The sequence below is a fragment of the Chionomys nivalis genome, chromosome 17 (assembly GCF_950005125.1).
Source record: "Chionomys nivalis chromosome 17, mChiNiv1.1, whole genome shotgun sequence".
NCBI classification, from domain to species: Eukaryota; Metazoa; Chordata; class Mammalia; order Rodentia; family Cricetidae; genus Chionomys; species Chionomys nivalis.
The window spans coordinates 2,450,697-2,473,469 of record NC_080102.1 but is presented as its reverse complement, the minus strand read 5'-3'; the positions used below and the strand labels follow the sequence as shown (position 1 = coordinate 2,473,469).

Sequence of the window (22,773 nt, the reverse complement as noted above, 5' to 3'; positions counted from 1 at the left end):
CAACATTGACAGAAAGATGTCAACTGAACATTGCTAAACAAATCCACAAACAAACACTGTTTACGATTCGTGAGACTAAATGTATTGGCCTTCAAAGACTTTTAAAAGATATACATGATGCACATACTTTAAAATGTGACTATTTATTTACCTATTTATATACATGGGCTTTCAAAATTAACAGTCTTCTATTTATGCCATAACAAACACATACATACAACTGTAGCCAAATTCATTCCTTCTCTTATTAGCCTGTTTCCTATTTGGGGTCTCTATTGCTGTGATAACTTGGAGAGGACAAAGTTTATTTCATCTTACAGGTCTCAGTCCCAGTCCATCACTAGGAGACGTTAGGTCTGGAACTCAAAACAGGAGCCTGGAGAAGGAGCAGATGCAGAAGCCATGAGGAGCTGTTCACTGGCTTGCTCACCATGGCTTGCTCATCCTGCTGTCTTATATCTCCTACCCACAATGAGTGAGGCCTTTTATACCAATCATCAGTCAAGAATATGTACCACAGACTAGTGCAAAGGCAAACCTGGTGGGGACATTTTCTCAACTCAAGTTCCTTCTTTGTAAATGACACTGGCTTGTGCCAAAATGACATAAAACAGTTAGCACAATATGTCATGGAAATACTTCGGTATGGGATCTAAATATACAGCAGTTTAAGTTTCAAATAAAAATAAAACAAAATAAATCCTCAAAGGGAAACATGGAATACCTTCCATACTTTTCCCATTCAATTTTGGTGGGGGGGGGGAGAAATTCCTAGAGTTTGCAGATCTCTCCCTGCTAACAAGCTACCATGCACAGACAGAACTGTCAGTGTGGATGCTATAAAACGTGCTTTCATAATTAACGTGAAATTCATCTGTCCATAAGATATATCTATTCATGCTTGATCCTGAAGATAAGCCAGGGAATTCACCAGACATCAAGAAATATGATTATTTAATCACTGGCCACAATGTGGGTGAAATTCCCCAGGAGAGAATTCGATTGCACTGGCTTAACTGGCTTACGGCGCTTTACTTGAGAAAGTATGATTGACAGTAGTTCTCTGCGTAATGGCAGAGAACTGCTGAGGGGTCAGAGACTCGGAAACAAATCAAACACTGAAATGTTGTAAGACACCAACCTGAACCTCAATATACATGAGCAAAACAGCGGAGTTCAACAGCAATGAAATGCTTTCTTAGTTCTAGGCCAGAACATTGCTATTTTTGAAACTTTATGCCATTGTTAATTATGTGTTTACAGAATAAAATTGTAAATTTCTGAAATGTAAGATCATCTTTGATAATACTGGAACCCATGGTTCTCAAGATTTAAAAAAAAAAAAAGGAAAGAACAAATGAGCCTAATATAATCTGTTAAAAGATCCCCAACCAAGAAAAATGTCAAAGTCAACATGCACTATTACAAAATAACCATTATAAGGATGTATAAAAGCCCTATTTTGCCACTGAAAAAATAAATAGGCTATACCAAATATTGTTAATGCATTTATACTTTCAAGTTTTTCTGCCCTAAATAAAATAACATGGTCTTAACAAATATCAACTTTGGCTCCAAACTCAACTTTCCATAAACTCTGAAAGCAAATACATTTATTTCTTCAAAGTTTTGCTAATAGAATAATTTTTTGATGGCTTTAAAGTAATGATGATCAGTTTTATCTGATGAGTGGTTCAGAGTTCTCTGGTTTACATTTTGGTCCATAAAATATCTTAGAAAATGAAGAATGCTTTCTTTACAAACAATATTTTAACTTAGATTTTAATTACTTAATCAGAATACATATAATTTTACCTCTAAAACGTATATGATACATTTACATCTGGAAACGTTTAAATATATACAATAGGTTTTACACAAGACCATGACTGGAACACAGGAACTAAAGTCTGTAGGTCAGAGCCAGATAACTTATGCAATGATATAATCATGTGCAAATAGAATTACTCAAAATGAGGAATCATAATCACACGCATTTCAAAGAATAAGGTTGATAAATTTTATGTTAAGTGTACTTCATCTAATTTCATGTAAAATAAACAAAGAACCATTATCTCTATTTATGAATAATTGACAATGAAATGATATTAAGTACAGCTAGTATGGTCACTGCATCATTATCAAACAACAGACAAAATTCAAACAAGAACGGTAAATTGGAAATAACCTTACATATTCATGGTATATTTCATAGACAGATGAACAATAGAAAGCTGAGCTGTGACTCTGGAGATTTAAGACACCCCAGACTACATAGCCCTTCAAGCGTCACCTCCCACGCATGTCATGAGTTTCTCTCAGGGACATTCCTCTTCTGCTGGCTAATGTAGTGAGTTTCCTCTCATATTCCCCTTGTTTGAAGCATCTCTGGGAAGATTCTCCAAATAACACTTGTACAATAACTCTGTTCGTTGACTCTAGAAAGGAGTACTCTGAAGTACCAGTATATCTGACAGTCATTTCGAATACACATATAAATCAAACTGTACTTTCTTCTACTCCTGAAAAGCTGCACTCAATATTTAAATGACATTACTACTCAAACACCAAAACTAGAATGCTGAGTACCTCCTCGACAGACTGTCATTTCCTAAATCATCCGGTCAACAAGTTACCCATCTGGTCTACAACGCGAGTTCTAGGACAGGCTCCAAAGCTACAGAGAAACCCTGTCCTGGAAAACGAGCAAACAAACAAAAAACAAACAAAACCAAGAAGTTAACTTAAACTTGAGTCACGTGGTTATTAACTTGAGTTATCACCTAGTGTTCTGTAACTACAGATTTTGTTGTTCATTTATTTTGCTTGCTTCTGATTCTGTTAATTCATCCTGGGTAAGATATAGAACACAAATTGTTTGCTTGGTAACTTGTAGATATAAAAGCTTCTGATATTAGTACTTAGTGACATGGTCTAGCTTACTTGGTTGTTTCTGTTAACTGATGCATTACAGACCACAGAATGATGTCAACTAGTTCTTCTAGTAATCACTGACTATTCATCTGGGTCACTATAATATCGTGTGGACACACAATGTTCCCTAAACACCTGTGCTGATGTCCACTGATGAGAGCATAGCTACATTGCTTAGAAGGCAGGTCCTAGTTGAAGGAAGTCAGCAGCTCTGCTCTGCCACACCTTCCTGCTGCAGGGTAGTGCCCAGCACTGTCCGAAGGCCATAAAGCAGCACATTCTTCCTAAAGCTGACTGTCTCTAGTACTCTGTCACAGTAACAGAATATTAAGTAGCTTTAGTTTCCAAATATATCAGGGACATGGCAGTGAGTGTCCACAGTGTAGCCTAATGTACTCACATGCCTTTCTGAGTTCCAGAATTTTCAAAAGGCTCCACAGAGGACATTTCATGTCAGGGCACTGTGTGTCTCTGTGTGCATGTGTACTATATAAACTCATTTTCTAGGATTCTGGTAATACTTTTACTAGAAAAAAAATCAGCAATATGAAACAAAGAAAAATGGACATGTACTTCACAGACAAAAAGTTTGTAAGAATCACAAAAAAGTAACTTTATGTAAAAAGGTGTAAATATCCAAAAATGATATTATCACCAAATTCTATCATATATAAAATGTTTAGGAAAGTATATCTTTCCTACTAGATATAATATTGCCAGACCTGCTGAAACACAAATGCTGGTTGCTGCAATAGGAGACCTGGCCCTGCTGGCCCTGGTAGAGCTGGCCTCACCCTCTCCAATGGAACAGAACACCCAACCACAATGGCATGGGCAGGGAGAGCTGGCTCTGCCCCTGCCGGGGGGGGGGGGGGGACTCCCAGGAAAGGCCCACAGTGACCAACTTAGCTAACACTCAGGTCCACATCTAGGGCTCTGAGTTGGCCCAGCCCAACATTCACGGTATCTGTGATCTGCTGGAGAAAGTGGAGGAACTGGTCCTGTGGAACCACAGCCACAGGATCTCCATAAATCGGGGCAACAGCAGGAGATCCCATAGAAGTTTCAATGAGGGTCCATGGTATTGATGGCATGGCAGAAGCCGAAGGCCTTGAACCAGACCAACAACTCATTGCAGTCAACAATTACTGACAAAGTTGTCTGGACAAAAGGTTACACTAACGACACTCAGTAGCTCTCTGAGCCACTAGGAAAATGAATAGGTGACAGTGAAGTGGGAAAGATGAGGAGAAAGTGTTTTTTTTTAATTAATACTTTAATTTTTTAAATTTTCTTTTGGGGGTGATACTGAAAGGGTAAAGAGTAGATACTGAGGAACTGGGAAATGAGGGGGATTGGAGTGCATGATGTGAAATTTCCAAAAAATTAATAAAAAATTATGCTTATTAAAAAGGTAAGTTTTTCCTACTAGATTTAATAATGCCAAACGTGTTGAAAAAAATGCCAATTCCAAAATACTGTAGGTTGAACAACAAATAGATTGTGCTATATGCATTAAAAAGTCAAAATAAATTAGGATAAAATTAATATACATAAAGATATGGCTAATAATTTTCACATTTATTTTGTAATTAAGAAAAAGATGAACAGATTTTATATACTAATTGATACTACTCAGATTTTTCTCCTAATTCTGAGAGAAGACTGATCCACAAAATCAGTTTTGAAATCTATTGAATAATATTTCAAAAATTATATTTAGAATGAGTTGTTTTAAATTTAAAGAAACATTTCAAAATACACACATTCTTATAAAACATATATTTTTAACATAATTTTGATTGCAAAAAACAAACTGTACCATAAACATGATATAGAGTATAAGAAACACAAGACAAACTATGGAAATGCTGTCTGGAATAAACATAGTACACTAGTGTATAAGAGACAGGACAGACCACGGGAATGTTGACAGAAAAATTATATCACTATTAAATATGCTAAAATTATAAAAGATTGTGAGATGTAAAGCCATTATAATTATAATACTTAAATTTACCTGTAGTGTGAGGCTCTTCACTGCATTCCATAGTATTCCAATAAATTCTTTCATTCTTTCTTCAGCACTTCTACGACCTTCATGAATGTGTAGCATGGTCTTCACTGGAACCGACAGTGCTCGGGACTCTAGGTGTAAAAGCAGCTGGTTGTTAGCAAACACAGTCCCTGCAGCCTCACAAGCTACCCTGAAATGATTTCTAAGACAGTTTCCTTCCCTGCTTAAAATCACCGCAATCACCTGAGACCACAGGTGCCACAAGACCCTATCCCCTGGGGCCACTGACAGTTGGAGGAGGTGACACAGAGAGGCACCCCTTTATAAACAGGGATTAAGCTGTGACTTCATTAATTTCTCAGCACAAAAGTAGTAAGCCAATAAAACGCGGCAGAGCACTAATTCATCATCATAAAGTCTTCCAATAAATGAAACTTTCAGATGACGATGTCTTACTAATAGAGTTTCTCAATTAAAAAAATTTGATAGTGACACAATTAAAATATATAAAAATCTTGTCATAATAAATAATAAAATTGATATTCCACAATCAATAAAAATTTTGTTCAGCAGAACTAAAGGATTACTTTAAGCTACATGCAAATTATGTACATTTATCTTAATAGATTCATATTAAATTTAAACTGGACATGTAACCACAAAAAGTAAATTTATAAGCAAAAAATGGAAGAGGGGAAGAAAGAAGAATAAAAGCACGAAAAGGTGATAGAAATACAGAAAATACCAAATTACTACCTTCAAGAAAAATTATAATTCAACCAGGTAAAGATGAGGCAGTTCAAAGCATTGACAAAAACATATTTTAATATCTTCCAAAATGGAAAAACACCAACATTTTGTGATATAACCCAAAGATATTTTAAAACTGTGTATAAATTTTAGTGAGAACTTATCAAATAAAGAAAAGGGGAAACTAAAAAACAAGCCAAGTCATAAGCACCTTTGAGGGTCAGTCAGAAGAACGTCAAAAGTGAATATTGTAGCTCTAACTATGTGCATTTGGATGTAACTTCCTTTGTAGCAATTGCCTATCTTGATTTTATTAATATATAATTAACGTTATACTCATTGGGACCTCTTGCCTAAACATATTTTAAATTTCTATCAATTTAATGAAAATCTTTTATGAAATCTGAATACAAAGGATTTCCACAGAGGTTCATGTAACAACCATTACAACTTCGCTTCCACCTGACGATGACGTGTCTACATGCACAAGCGTTCTGACAAGTGATCTCAAAGAAGGAAGTGTGGGGAGTAATGCAGATACAGGACCCACGTATGAAATCCTCAAGTGATAAGAGTCTTAAAAGCAGACTGTAGCTTGGAAGTGTTGTGCAAGTAAGAAAAACATAATTAACATTTATCATTAAAAAACGATGTGGATATTAGAAATACAAATGTACACTATTTTTAATATGCTATTTTTAATCTACCATATTTTCTAAAACTGAACAGTTCACTTTTATGTCTCGTGCTTTATCAGCAAGGTAACAAATTCTACAATTCAGCATGTTTCTACGGACAGGATATTCTGTATAACTCTCTGCTAATATCGAACAATAACCATTACTGAAACCTCTACAACACCTACTGAGACTACACATACAAATAGTCTACCATTGAACTCACAAGAGCCCAGAAGAAACACACTATTATCCAGATGCAACAAGATTGCTAAATAAAGCAACCAATCACAAGGAGGGTAACTAACTTATCCCAAGTCACTAGACAGAGGTGGCAACAGAAATATTAGATTCTACACACAAAGTCCTCTCACTAGACAGAGGTGGCAACAGAAATATTAGATTCTACACACAAAGTCCTCAAAGGTCTATTCTTTCAAGTTGTATGTTCATTTCCTGTCATTCAAATATGCACTATGATATCTTATTTAATCAAATGCAAAGAGGATTTATCAAATTTCTATCATACTACAAATAATTCTTAAAATGATTTACTTTTTCTTACTAGAGATTATTAAAGTAATATTTATCACAGTGTACTCTGAAACATTTTCTCTTTCAGCAATGAATAAAGTAATTCCATGACATAAATTTTATTCGTTCAAAAATAAAATAGATAATAATTTTTAGGAAGGCAATATCACTATTTACTAATATATTTATTATTTATTGCTGTGAAAAAGTACTGTACTGAGAACCAATTTAATGTAGTGCTTCAGCTGAGCACGCACCAGATGACAAGAAAAGCACTTTAGACATGCTAAGTGTCAGCTTCTGACCCACTAAAGAAAGCTAATAATGTTTATATTTCCTATCAAAATACTGTTCATACAGAAACACACGCATCGTTCATAAGGGAATGACACACACACATATGAAGTACAGAAACGCATGCATCATTCATGAGGATGACACACATATGAAGTACAGAAACACATGCATCGTTCATGAGGATGACACACACACACATATGAAGTACAGAAACACATGCATCGTTCATGAGGGATGACACACACATGTACGTACAGAAACACATGCATCGTTCGTGAGGATGACACACACATATGAAGTACAGAAACACATGCATCCATTCACTTACAGAAATACCTAAAGAAATGCTTAGGTCACAAAACTATGAGACAATATTTTTGCCACAAAATTTTAGTCCATATCATCATATCAAAACATTCCTTTATTGTGCTCCACTGATCTGGAAATATGTTATCAATTAGTCAGCTATTCTGGAGGTTTGCAAAATGATTTCAGTTATAAAATGGCTAGTGTCTTCATTATGTAAAACCAATGGAGAAAATAATAACATGTAATTTCAAATGATTTAATCTTGATGTTAGAGATTCTCATGAACCCAAGGTTAATCTATTATCTCAGAGACTCAAAAAGCATTTAATCAGCTGATACAACTCAGTTCTCATAGAAAACACTCTCAACAGTAAGTTTTTCTGTCTAGGTCATGTAACTTATCAACTCAAGCCCACAAAGTGGGAGGTGTCATCACTGAGATCAGTCAGATGCGAGATGATTTCCAACAAGAAGAAAATTCAAGCCTCTAGCAGGTTTTCCTTTAAAGATGCACCTCTAACTACCCAATTATATGGTTATGACCTCCACTCACAACAGCATTAATTTAACTAAAAGAACTATGCGTTTCTTTTATTTAGTTTTATAAAGCACTTAGTATGGGAACCTGTGCAGAAAATACTGTTTTGAACCCATAATCAGCTAATATTTTAAAGAAAAATTAATATACATCTTTATGGAAATCTCCCTATTGGCATATTTTGACATTATTTTAAAAATAAGATCCCTTTGTGTAAGGAACCTACTTATAGCTTATGTTCTCTTATTAGTGCACAGTTGGATATCAGGGGCAGGGCCTTCTGTAGACGTGGGGCAGGCAGCCTGGCACCAGCCTGGCACGGGAGCACTCCTCCACCTCCTTCTCAGTGAGCGCTTCAGTAGTCAAGAAGAGATACGCACATTTATATTACTCATTCATGTTAATGAGAAAAAGTTGTCTGGTGATGCATTTACAGCAAAGACAACATCAGGCCTTAACAACAGCTCATTATCTAAAGGAAAACTTAACAGATAACTGTCCTAAAGCTGCAGCCCTTTATGCCAACCATAAAGTTATTTTGTGGCTACTGTGTTTGCCGCCACACAATATTTAACTGACACATACTCCCTGAAAGACTGCCGCTCAGATCCAGTAAATCAAATACCAATTACAGATACACAGGCATACAAATCAAACATCTACTGACAGTGGAACATGGAGAAATTTATTTTGAAACAATTCTTTGGTTTACATAATTTTATCACTTATAAATATTAAAGCAAATGTGCATGCTCTGATACAGAGGTGCTTCCCTATGTTAGCACGAAACAACTGACAGGTATGAAGACCAACTGCAATGTTCTCAGTGTGCATTGTGACTTGAACTTTTAATTATCAATGCTGAATAAACCACCTCATGGAAATATATTAAAAATGTCAGAAGTATGCTGAGATACTATTCAAATTGTTAGAATTTGTCCTAATCCTAAACCAAAATCCACTGAAATATTTTTTCATGAAACTCACTCAGCAACTCAAACAGCAATCTTTTAAATCAAACATTCTAACATGCTAAAACCCAAAGTTAAAATAATTTGATACTTTCATGCCAAAGAAATACTTTAAAAATCCTTGTTTTCCATAATTAAACTACTATGCACCCATTACAACGGGAAGAATCATACGCAGTAAAAACACTGCACCTCATCACACAGTCTTGAAAGTGAGTCAAGGCATCTCAGCAGCTTTCTTCAGAGTGCTGTCTTGACAATGGTATATGCAGGACAGAGAATACATGTTGCATGTTCAAACTGAGGCTGCAATAAAGCTACACTGCGATACAGACGAACACTGCGAGACACAGCAAATCCTAAACAGCAAAGCCACACTGTGATATAGACGAACACTGCAGAGACACAGCAGATCCTAAATACCAAAGCTACCCTGTGATACAGACACTGCAGAGACACAGGAGATCCTAAATACCAAAGCTACCCTGTGATACAGACACTGCAGAGACACAGCAGATCCTAAATACCGAAGCTACCCTGTGATACAGACACTGCAGAGACACAGCAGATCCTAAATACCGACGCTGGAGATAGAGGAGAAAGAATCAAGAGCCACTGGGGCAGGAATCTTGATTGTAGCCTTGAAACATGTCAAGTGGCAGGACAGGGAGAGGCACAGGGGCAAATGTATCTAAGACAGCGTAGGCCACAACACATCCCAGACTGAGGAACACCGAAGACACTTAAGCAGAAAGCTATAGCAAAATAGCTCTGCGGCAGCTTTGAAAAAGAAGTACTGTTATTACAAACAGCTTGAGATAACAGACAAGAAGGAGTAGTATTAATGTGAACTAAGTATTCTGCACACATTCATTGAAATACTGGATTATATTTTATCATTAGTTTGTGATGCCCTTGTTCACAGCATGTGTATGATAGTCAGGGAGAAGCAGCCTGGAGTCCATTCTTTCCTATCACACTGGGTCCAAGGGATTGAACTCAGATCACCAGGCTTCAACAGCAAGTGTTCTATCTGAGAAGCCATGGAATGGACTTAAAATAATTTGCATATGATTAGGACCCAAGGGAGAAAACAAAAACAAGATTACTCTCCCAAGACCTTCAAGGTAGGGACTGTTAGAGAAAATGTTAGATGAAATAAGCTTTACTCTGCTTCAAATCTACACTTTCTTTTTAACATCTAAAACACACAAAAACGTGATCTCTACCTGTTGTGTGTGTGTGTGTGTGTGTGTGTGTACAATTTTAAAGAGCTTCCACACATCTTTGCTTGGCACATAGCATATTATTAGGAATAACTTTAATACTGTTTTATAATTGAAGTAAATTGGAGTATGTGATTAGTTTGATTTGAATTGGGGTTAGTGTCAAAGCTATAGGTTTTAATCCTTTATTTACAAATTATTTCCCATATCTTACTTATTTTTGATCTGTATTTTACAATGATCATTATTTTTTGGTAACCTCACTTGGCAATACACATTTAAATAACTGAAAGAAAAAATGACCTTTACAATTCCTTTCTAATTTCTAATGGCTAGAGGGTATTTTAAAGCTTTAAGCGACCTGTAACAAAACGGCAACAGTGCCTGGGAGTTTTCATCGCAACACAAACTGCATCCAATGCTATCACTACTGAAAGCCCCTCGGGAAATAATGGCTTTTGGATTCTGCTAGTCAGCGTGACATGGCATGCAAAATTGCATCTCATGCTGAGCCAACCAGGAAAATGTATGTCATCACTATGTGACATTCAGAATCTCATCTGGAAACTATCTTCTTCTGACTGCTAAAAGGGAGTGAAAAGACTGTATTAAACAAACTTGAGTTGTTGCTGAATTCTTGCCAATTCATATAAAAACTAGACTAACCTACTTATTTCAAAGAACTTCATATTTGAGACACTTGCAATGTACTTATCAACACCACAATATGTTTTCAAAGAACTTCACAGTTAACTGACATTATAATTCAAATCACTTTTATAATGATTCAAGTTAATGAATTTCTGGGAAAAAAAATTTACAATGAAACAGTTAAAACTGAGAAATTATACAATTGAGAGCTGAGCTGGTCAAAATTATACACATCCTAATTCATTCCCCTGGTTGAATAAATGCTAGGCTAAAAATCAAAATAGTAAGGCAGAGTTTCAAAATTTGTGATACCAGCACAAGGAAGGCCAGAGGCCAAGACTGCAACACTACCAGTTCCAGACTAGGATAAACTACAGAGCAAGATCCCATCTCAAAAACCCATGGGCTGGATATACAGCTCCACTCTAAAGAGGTGCTGTCGACCTGTAATAGGTCCAACAAACTCACTGATTCTTTGGAGTGAATTTGAGTGAACTGGAACTTTCGATGCTCATCATATTCTATAGTGGATAGGGTCTCTATCTATATTCCAAAGGAGAAAATTCTTGAAACATAATTGCTTTCTATTCTAAGGCAGAAAAACATTTTTCAACTACATTTTATCTCAGAGAATAAAATCAACTACACACTACACATTAATGTCTATCTTCAGTTCTTTAATATTTTACAATGAAATTAAATATCTAATTACAAGAGAATGGAACTTTAGCTAAACTGCATGATTAAAGCAAGTAACTTCTGAAATACATAAATCCACAAAAATGTAGTTTTAATGCATACTACTAATTCCACACTCTAATTAGGAACATACCTGTTCAAATTCAAACTTAACAAATTAAGGACGGCCTGAGCACTTTGAGATGAATTGCTATAGATGGATACTGACTGGAGTGGTGTTACTCATTTTGCTTTTAATCAAGTTATTAAAATTAGATATTAAAAAATCAGTGCCATAGAATCAACAGTATTAACTTGAATTGGCAGTCTCACCATTTAAAAGTGTCCTGGAAAAATATACTGCGAATGACCAGAATGAATCTTTTACTATTTAAAGAAACTGTTGACTTTAGAATAACATGGTAAACTCATGAAGAAAACAGAAGGGAAGATGCCATGTTTTGTCTTCATTGAAGAACCCCGTGTATGTGTAAAGGGCTTATACATTCATAAAATTTTTCTCATGTTATCTGCAACAGTTAAAAGCACCAATATTTGGCTGCATAGGCTTTTGTTGGTAGACTCAATGAGACTTAACCTGATAATGTACATTCTTTTTATCCCTGTTTCAATGATGCTGTGGGAGTCCCCTCTGTGTGCTGTGATTACCATTAATGGTTCATTACCTAGGGAGGGCACAGCTTTTTCTTGACAGCACAGAAAATTTTACGCTGCTGTGTTGTTGATATTAACTGTGCTCCCAGTCCTTTAGCACATGCCCTGCCACCTGGTGCTAGCATTGCTTACGCCAGAATAAAAAAAAAAAGACACAGGTGCTTCTTGTTGAAAATGAAAAGCCAGATCAAACACAGTGCTTTGCATCACCATGCTTGGGTCACTGTGAACTAAAAATGCTACATAATTTCATTAGAGACAAACTTGCAATCAACATTGCATCAGTGGATAAGAATATGGAAATGAAGCCAGGTGATGGTGGTGCACACGGTTTAATCCCAGCACTTGGGAGGCGGAGGCTGGCAGATCTCTGAGTTCGAGACCAGCCTGGTCTACAGGAGCTAGTTCCAGGACAGGTTCCAAAGCTACAAAGAAACCCTGTCTCAGAAAAATAAAAATAAAATTAAAAAAAGAATATGAAAATGACATAGTAAGAAATGAGTCATAAATCTTGATGTTGTGGTATGAACCTTTAGTACAGGTCACTGAAGCAAGAGAATGGTTTGAAGTTGAGCCTTGCCTTGGAAATTGAAAAAAACTCATCCCATTAAAAAGAAAAACAAGAGTTGGAAAATTCATTCTTCCATTGTAGAGGGCAGTTAAAATTTGGAGATATATGCAAATGATCATACAAATAACTGTCCAAATTCATGAATTTATTATATAATGTAAATAAAAAATGAGGACCACATGCTATTATGTGTAGTGTATGTTCAAAGAAATCTGATTTGACTTCACGAGATAGGAACCCATACCCAACACTGCTTGGGTAATCAAACACAAGAGCCCAAGGACTTAGGGTAAAACTAAACACTACTGCTCCAACAACAACAACAATAATAATAACAATATTAATAGCAACAACATAGCTATAAAATGACTCCTAATGACATTTGGCTACAGTCATAGATCACATATCCAGTGCCTTGCTCAGCCAACATCAGAGAAGCTTCCTCCTGCAGCAGACGGAACGAATACAGAGACCCACAGCCAGGCATTATGCAGAGAAAAAGAGACCTTGGACCAAGCATCCCTGTAAAGGATATCTTCATCAAATGTTTTCCCTCAAGGCATAAAGAACTTTGTGGAAGAGGAGGCAGAAAGAGTGTAAGAGCCAGAGCGGATGAGCACACCAGGAAAACCAGGCCCTCTAAATCAACAGGAATACACAGAGACTGAAGCAACATGCCCAGGACCTGCAAGGTCGGCATCAGGTCCTCTGCAGGTAGACTGGGGCTTCCAGTTTACTGTCTCTATGGACCCTAGTGTGCAAACCTTAGGGTCTCTGTTCCTTGTGCCTAACCTTGGACACTTTTCCATCTGTTTGCTGGATCCAACTGCAATGTATTAGATTTTATCTTTTTTATTATAATTGTTATATGTTTGCTTTCTAATCAAAGACAGAAAGGGAATAGATCCCGATGGGAGGAGTAGAGAAAGGGGAAACAGTGATCAGTACATATTATGTAAGAAAAATCTATTTTCAATTATAGAAAGCAAACACTATAAATTAATTAAAAACTTCAAAAATCAAATGCTAAGTAAAAGAAATGTTTGTTCTCAAGAAACAACATTATTGCTACCATATTTTGTTCCAAAAGAAGCAAAAGTGATAGGCACCTGAGAGAGAGGATGCATAATTCACAATCAGGACATTATGCCCATGGAATTTAACATCTATAAATCTTGACGTATCCTATACAACATGAGTGTTCTAAAGCTGGAGGAACTAAAGACAGAACCCTCCCCAGAACAAGACCACCACTGCTACAGTACACACCAGTACTCTGAAGGAGAAAATAATCACTATACCAATTGTTTTTAGATTATATAAAGAATAAAGACTAATCGTTTAGAACTTATCAATACAATGGTAAGTTGTGTTTAATTTTTTTCTACCCCAATAATTAATATTATCTTCTAACAAAAGCACAGGAAAGAATAAGGTAAACTAATCCTCAAAAAACTGATAAATCTGTTCCTGACACATACCTGTGACTGTTTTTGTTTTGATAGGGCTGCTGGCATATTCTGAGGCTTGATATGACTGCTGCTTTGCCAATGGGGCACTTCCAGCAGAGAGCTCCTCTTCTTTCCTCCTGCTCACTGCAGCAACAAGAGGAACTGCTACCACAGGCTGCTGGAAGACAGAGTAAGAATAAATGAGCATCTTTGTGAAGCACGGACCAAGGACAGTATTTGGTAAGCTGGGGTAAATTAATCTCTCTCTCTTTCTCTCTCTCTCTCTCTCTCTCTCTCTCTCTCTCTCTCTCTCTCTCTCTCTCTCTCTCTCTCTCTCTCAAAAGTAATATCCATCTGGACTCTGGAACTATGTTACAACACTACTGGAGGATTTCCTCCAGAACCAGCCCTGCCTGTGGATGAGTTCTGGCTATGAACTTGGCCAACTGTGGATCAAGCATATTCAGGGCAGAATGCAACTTTACTAAGCTTATAGGGGTCTTTTCTCATGTCCTTTTCCCCTAAAACACGCAGGGGAACAACTCTACACAGCATTTACATTGCATCAGGCATTATTGCATTATTACTGATACTCAGGTGTGTGGCAGGATATGATGAGGTTGGGTTGGGATACTCTATACCACTGCACATAGGGAACTGGAGCATCAACACATTTTAGTTCCTTGAACCAACAGTCTTTCAAGGATACTGAAAGATAATGGTACTAATTTTTTCAATACAAATAATTCAATACAAGTAATTCAATTAAATTTATATGTTAATGAGAGGTTAACAAAAGTGAAAAACATAACAATGCTGCAATAACAATTAATATTATTTACGGAATTTCCCACACAGTATTTTCAAATGAGGGTTGAGAATTCTGTGTGAAAATCTATAAAGCTGTAAGTTAGCATAAGTTGTAAAGGGAAATATAACCACAATACTGGGAGACCACCTCAAGTCTGAAATTCGCGTTGTAAACGTGACAGTTAGGAAGTAATGTTACTGAGGGGGAGGGGACAACTCCTGAGGATACGGACAGTCCAGTCTTTGGGGAAACTCTCAGAATTCTACGTTGTCTGATGAAGTGGCAGTCACAGCACAGAACACAACAAGTTAGAGAAAGCTGGGAAGCATTATGGATCTCAATTGAGCACAGGGCACTGAGCTAGACAGTGAAATAAAGTGAGGTTGCTGCCAGTGACATCCAAGACAAGGCTGTCAGGTCCCCACATCCTATCCTCAAAAAAAGTAATTTTGCTACAGAATCAAAGATCAATGTGGAACTGTATGAATCACCAAATACTGGGCTTTAGCCACAAATGAGAGGAAAGTGCAGCTGGGGAAACAAGGAATGACAGCTATGGTAAGCTGGTGTTCGGGATAACCCGGCACATGTGGCTGGCTGCAGTGTGGCTCTCCCAATAACAACAGTCTCACAAAGCATGCCAACAGGACAGCGAAGGGAAGAATGAGAAAAAAAACTGAAAATGTGAAAACAAGTATATTTTTGTACCTGGTTGTAACAATATATTTAGTATTATGTTGATTATATTTAAAATCTATTTAACACTTTAAATACTTAGACAGGCGTGGTGACACATGTCTATAATTCCACCAGTAGGGACACTAAGGCAGGAGATTTGAGTTCTAAGTCAGTGGCCTAATAAACCCGTCAATCACTGCCCATCATGAACATACCTAAGAGAAAATCAAGTACTCTGAGAATTATAACCATAATAAGGAATAAAATGAGTATGTTTCTAAAAATTAAAAAAAAACAAAGACATAATTCTAAATTTTAGAGGAAAGGATGAAACAGAGGGACTGAGAGAGGTCACGGTAGAGGAATACCAAACAAAAGCGGACACAGCTCTCCTTCTGCAGATTCAAATTCAGCATGTTTACCATGGTACAATCCTTTAGAAACCCTAACAGCACTCTGTAGCAAGCGTTTTGAAATCCAGGTCTGCTCATGAGAGTTTCACACAGTTGCTTCCTATCCTTCAGAATGGAATACCAGTGACCAGTACCCATTGTGAAAATTACGTATCCTAACACAGCATGTTTCATTTAACGAATCTAGAAACTACAATGACCTATTCTTTCTTTGCAATTTACAGTCTTCTAAATGAATACATGTCACAACTTTTTTTGCAGGAACTATCAAATCGCCAGAGTTAAAGTTCAAAACAAATTTATTTAAAAAATCCAAAGAGTGCAACAACAGATAGGACTGTCCACACTGGTCCTGATAATCTTTCCGCTTTATAAGCAACTATGTAGAAAGTTACTTCAACAGCCAAACTATGCTGAACACAAGTTCTTATAAATAAAATTACAGATTGTTAAAAAGCATAAAATGGGGCCTAAAGAGATTCTGGCACATAAATAAGAAGAGAATCAGTAACAACAGCAGCATCTAACTCCATGGCATAACTGCACTGTTTAATCTGAGTCACTAACAACAGCAGCATCTAACCCAACACAACAAAAGAAAAGATGGTTTTGTTAGAATAAAAACTTAGACCCACTCACCTGCTGCATATGTCTGCTTGTCCTTTTCTGCGGCTGATAGAGGAGCCATGCATACAATACTGGGTCAATGTTAACTGCTAATCCTTGTATACTACAAAGAAACACAGCACCTGAAATAAAATATTTTAGAATTACTACAGTTGCACAGACATAAACGACGAACTCCTGTAGTTAGGGTGCACACCACACCTGTACTCAGGCTGCAGGACAGTGAGGCAGGCACGCCGGCAGAGCACACGGTGCTCTTTGTGTAAAGACCGAGCCACAGATGACCTGGGCCTGAGCACTAACCAGAGAAACAAGACAAAACAAAACAGCACTGAGACAGCATCCTGCAATAAATTATGAGAGAAATGGCTTGGGCCACAAGAAAACTGTACCAGACAGAAACCCAACTCTGAGGCACGAAGAACCCAGCAGTAGAAAACAAATGCTGCTTTTCACAGTGAATATAAAATAAAATATTATTTCTAAATGCCAGTCAGATCACTTTTGTCTTTTAAAAGCAGAAGTAATAAACATATAAAGTGTAGCTCATATTGTGCAAGAGGTAAATGCACAATGGTAATGAGCCCATTAACCATGAGGAGTGAGTGGGGGGGACCTGGAGGGAAGTAGCTTGGTAATGGGGTCATTCTACAGCTATAGAGGATCCTTCCCCGTCTTCTAAAGTCATCACTGGGACTGTCAAGTAACTAGATACTAATGTTGACTAACACTAGTAAACTAGAAATGCATTTATCTTTCCCTAAACCTCCAGTTCGACACATCCTTCTGACATGTTCTATTTGAATTCTCCGACTGACCACAATACTAACAATTTGGTTCATTTTGGTCACTGAGAACTCAGTTTTCTCAATAAAGGTAAGAATGTTGTCATGTAATAAAGGTGGTAGAGGTGTCACAGGTGCTTTGGGAACAAGCATGAAGGAGAACTACGAATGTGGCCCATATAAATAAGAAACAACTGCAAACACCATGAGACTTTTTATATGTAATTTTTTCTAGCCCATTACATTGTCAAAAGGTTGGGATCCCCACACACATTAAAAGAACTACATATTTCCCTTAGTCTTGAATTCACAGTGAGACGGTGTGAACTGAACATGTACTACTAGATTCCAGAGTGCACGTATGCATGTGTATCAGAATGAAAATGTATCTGTGTACTTCCCTGTTGTTACTCTTGCCAACCAGCTCAAGATATAATCTCTCTAACACTGTTTTAGAAACTACAAAGTTGATTGTCAATCCCCTTGCATCTGACTCAGATTTTTTATTATTTCATATTATACTATACTGATTTAGCATTTTAATCTTAATGATATATACAATTTCCCATATCTGGGCAAAATTTCAAATGCACAGAATAAAATACCATATGCATGATTATAGATTCATGCAGAAAGTCTAATAAAATCTTATTTGAATCTTGGTGTGTGTATATGCTCATGCATGTGTAAACATATATATGGGCACATGTGCACATGTGTGTATAGGCCAAAGGTTGCACTGGATATCTTCCTCAATCATATTCCACTTAATTTTTGGGACAGTATTTCTCTGGGTTTCAATTCTGCTAGACTGACTGGACATCAGGGCTCAGGATCCTTTAGTCTCCACCTACTCAATCCTGCGTTTGCACGTAAGGGCTAGCAGACCCAATATCTTGTCTGGGTGCTAAGGATCCAAACTCAAAACCCTACACTAAAGTAGAAATCTTTTTAATACCAACTTAGCCATTTGTCTTGCTCATAAATATTTTTATTATGATGTTCTAAATCAATTAGAATATTGAGTCATCCCACATTATAGTATCTTAAAGTTTTTAAATTTCTATGTTTTAACCCTTAAATGTTTAACCCAATAGATGTTTTAACCCTTTCAAAATCACTGTAACAGAAGACAGATGAGATGATACTATGTATTTCTGTTCAATTACAGACCATTTCATACTAAAAGTTTTATTAATGGTAAATCCTTACTTCAAGTATTATCTGATATTTAATATCATAGCTTCACCCTTCACCTGAGAGCTAGTGAACACATCACAGAACAGCATCTACTAACAGGATACTAGTCTCTATTCTAGCTGCAAGTTGTTTTTTTAATTCTTTCAAATCCATGGCTGATTTTAAGTACCAGAACTCTAAAACTGTTATCCTTGGAACATTTTTATTGCTTTATTTCATTCTTTAAAACCAAACAAAAATCCAAGGCTCAGGTTTATCAGAAAGTAACCTAAAATTGATTTCCCACACTAATAAGTTGGCCTTTGAGGGGGGAAAATGAAGATAAAACTCCATCTTTAATTTAGCCTGCCTAATATTTTTGATACTTTCTAGAGCATGTGAGGATAATCTAGAATACGGCTGTTTCCACACTACACAGAACTCTATGGAATAGTACTGTTCTGGAGTACAAAGGATTTTTTTTTACCCTATCTGACCCTATCTGACAGTGGATTAAATGATAGGAGATTCAATTTTGTGTTTTCTCTCAGTAACAAAATCATAAAATAAGATCTAGGTGAAACTGGAGAGCTGGAAACACTAAGTATTACAGAGAACATCAAGGTTAGAAGCTTAACATGGATGTAAAGATTTGATGAATAAGAAGATTAAAAATAGAGACTTCTAACTTTTAAACAGTATTTGGTATTGAATTGAGTATCTGGCTACAGCGATTAAGAATGCAAATATATTACTCAGTTAATACTAGGCAATTACTATCTAGGATACAAAAAGAAATAAACAAAATATATTCCAAAAATACAGAATAGACAAAAATATATGAATTGTTGATTCAATTAAAGAAGGATTATAATGGACATTAGTATCTCCCTACCCTAATGTCTTAAACGATAAGGAGGAGGTTTAGAATAACATGTAATTAAAAATGATTTTATTTACATTGTGATTCATGCCTATTCCCGTATACTAGGGAGGCTTAGGAAAAACAGAGGTTTTTTTTTTTTTTAAACCAGTCGGGGTTCACAGTGAGTTCAGGGCCACATGCAGCAATCGGGATTCCATCTCAAAACAACAGTACAAGTACACTCAAGTTCATCAACTCTTTAATTTTAAAGCTTGACATACAATTATAAAAGATTAAATTTAAGCACTGACAAGGGAAATAAATTATTAATGGTAACATATGCTTCAGTCCACATACTCTGAGCCAGTCACCTGACTTGTATAAAGGAAATTTACTGAAATACAGCCACACTTGTTGCTCGCTGTCTGCGTTAACTTTGCACTCTAACAAGAAAATGAGCTGCTGCTACAAAGATTATATGGCACATGAGCCTAATATTTATCATCTATGTGGCTCTTTAAAAGATGTTTGCTGAGGTCTGATAGCACAGTGCTAATGGGAGGTTAAATGACGTAACAATTTTAAATGTAAAGTGGGAAAATTGCTTTGAGCTGTATCTATACTTACATATTATCTATACTAACCATGTGCGTGTATCTGTACTTACATATTATCTATACCAACATGTGCGTGTCTCTGTGTTTACATATTATCTATACCAACATGTGCGTGTCTCTGTGTTTACATATTATCTATACTAACCATGTGCATGTCTCTGTGTTTACACATTATCTATACCAACCATGTGCGTGTCTCTGTGTTTACATATTATCTATATAACCATGTGCGTGTATCTGTGTTTACATATTATCTATACTAACCATGTGCATGTCTCTGTGTTTACACATTATCTATACTAACCATGTGCATGTCTCTGTGTTTACACATTATCTATACCAACCATGTGCGTGTCTCTGTGTTTACATATTATCTATATAACCATGTGCGTGTATCTGTGCTTACATAATCTATACTAACCATGTGCGTGTATCTGTGCTTACATAATCTATACTAACCATGTGCGTGTATCTGTGCTTACATAATCTATACTAACCATGTCCATGTATCTGTGTTTACATATTATCTTTACTGTGTGCACGTATCTGTGCTTACATATTATCTTTATTAACCATTTACAAGTAAATTGAAGAACTAATATACATTTACGTCCAAATCTGCAATTATTAAAAACAAGGTTATGCCCTTACACAAACTTTATCTGCCTGAACATATCTTATTGCCAAAACCCTTTTGAACAGTTTACAAATAATTCCTAATATCATAAGCTCCTTATTTTAAAAAGAAAGGTGTATCCTACAAAATCTTGTAAGCTATGCTGGGAGGAGCAAGAGCACCATCCCAAGTAAGGAGGAGGAGCTTCACCCACAAGTGACGCATGCATCTGCAGACTCCTTCTCTCCAAACAAGTATTTGCCCTTATCTAAATTTCTCAATTCTTGCCTGTAATCATAGATTAGATTCACATTTAATTTAGAGAGCTTTCTATTCACCAAAGAATATTAATCAATATCACAACCTCTGGCACAGTAAAGCAACTGATTAGTCTCCACACCCATCTAAAGCAGTCAGCAGAGTGTCAGAAAAAGAAAAAAGAAGAGTCTCCCATATGGTGACGGCACAGAAGAGCTCAGATGAATTTCTCACAAGAATCTCAACAGGTTTCTTCTGAAATGGGATACTCTCAACCTCAGCTTCTCCTATATAATGATAAAAATATTCTATTTGGGACCAAGATGGAGTAACCAGACCATGTTCTAACTCCTGTGTGAGAGGGAAAAAAAAAAAAAAAAACTACGAAAATCATCTTAACCTTGTAGCACAAGGCTATGTAAGACCCTGGAAATCTGCTAACAGAGGACTGTGGACAATGAAATTTGAAGAACAATTAAACATTACTCTCCAAACTGTCACATTCTACTGCCATGCCCAACAACTCCAGAATGACACCCAGAAGAAGGCAGCTATCTGCCGGCTGGCAGAAATGCCAAACCAAAAAGACAAAGTGGAAATGAGAGAACTGGTGGTTGAAACTCTCAGAAAAGAAGCCAATGGCAACTCTGTACACAAGACTCAACAGATCTTCAAATGAACTCATGTAAATACCCGACGGGAGGGGAGAGGCCCAATATACAAAAGACCACAAATGTATGAGAAGCTGTTCAACAGCAGTAATCATTTCAGAAATGAAAGCAAAACTACAATGAAGTTAGCCATCCATGCCCACAAAATGTTTAAAAACCACACACACACAATACCTACAAGTGTATATAAGAACATGGAAAAATGCCCCCACAAACCTTGGTGGTGGGAATGAAATGGCTCGGGTACTATGGAAAGGAGATCAGCAGCTCCCGAAAAGTTCAAGACTTAGCACACAACTGACTCAGCAGTTGCTCTAGACGCACACTGTCCAAGTGTGCGTGTAGGCATGTGTGTATGTGTTAAGGAGCAGTAATCACAACAGCCAGGTAGGAGCAATATGAACATTCATAATATAATCGGTCGAGAAATAAATCATGGGCAACAGACACCGGCAAAGTGTGGTAACAGATAGGAATAAATACCGATATAGCACAACATGGATAAAGTCTGAAAACCTCATGTTAAATCAAAGAAGCCAGACATAGAATCTCCAGGACAGAAAGACCATAGGAACAGAAGATACTGGTGGCTGTCACGAACTGGGGAGATAGGAAGTAATTACTTAAAATACCAAATTCCTCTTACAGATCAGGATAATAACAGCAATACTGTTTTGGAACTAAAATAGAGTTAGAAACCATACAACATTTAAATAGAGTTAGAGACCATACAACACTTAAATAGAGTTAGAGACCATATGACATTTAAATACAGTTAGAGACCATACAACATTTAAACACAGTTAGAAACCATAAAACACTTAAATAGAATTAGAGACCATACAATATTTAAAGAGTTAGAGGCCATACAACATTTAAATACAGTTAGAGGCCATACAACACTTAAATAGAGTTAGAGACCATGCAACATTTAAATGCCAGTGACTTGTTCAACCTTAAAACGGCTAACTTTA

General features: G+C 36.6%; 1 protein-coding gene across 7 annotated transcripts in view; it reads right to left on the bottom strand.

The window, feature by feature from the left end:
* The window catches only part of Vps13b (vacuolar protein sorting 13 homolog B), a 438,985-nt gene that overhangs the window by 258,963 nt on the left and 157,249 nt on the right, over nucleotides 1-22,773 (bottom strand). For 6 of the 7 annotated variants that reach the window (XM_057791255.1, XM_057791252.1, XM_057791249.1 and 3 more), the window contains 3 exons: nucleotides 16,821-16,930; nucleotides 14,310-14,457; nucleotides 4,955-5,082 (listed from right to left, as the gene is read on the bottom strand). In XM_057791255.1, coding sequence (XP_057647238.1) covers nucleotides 4,955-5,082; nucleotides 14,310-14,457; nucleotides 16,821-16,930 — 386 coding nt within the window. The remainder of the gene's footprint in view (nucleotides 1-4,954; nucleotides 5,083-14,309; nucleotides 14,458-16,820; nucleotides 16,931-22,773) is intronic. The other variant, XM_057791250.1, reaches the window with a different exon arrangement.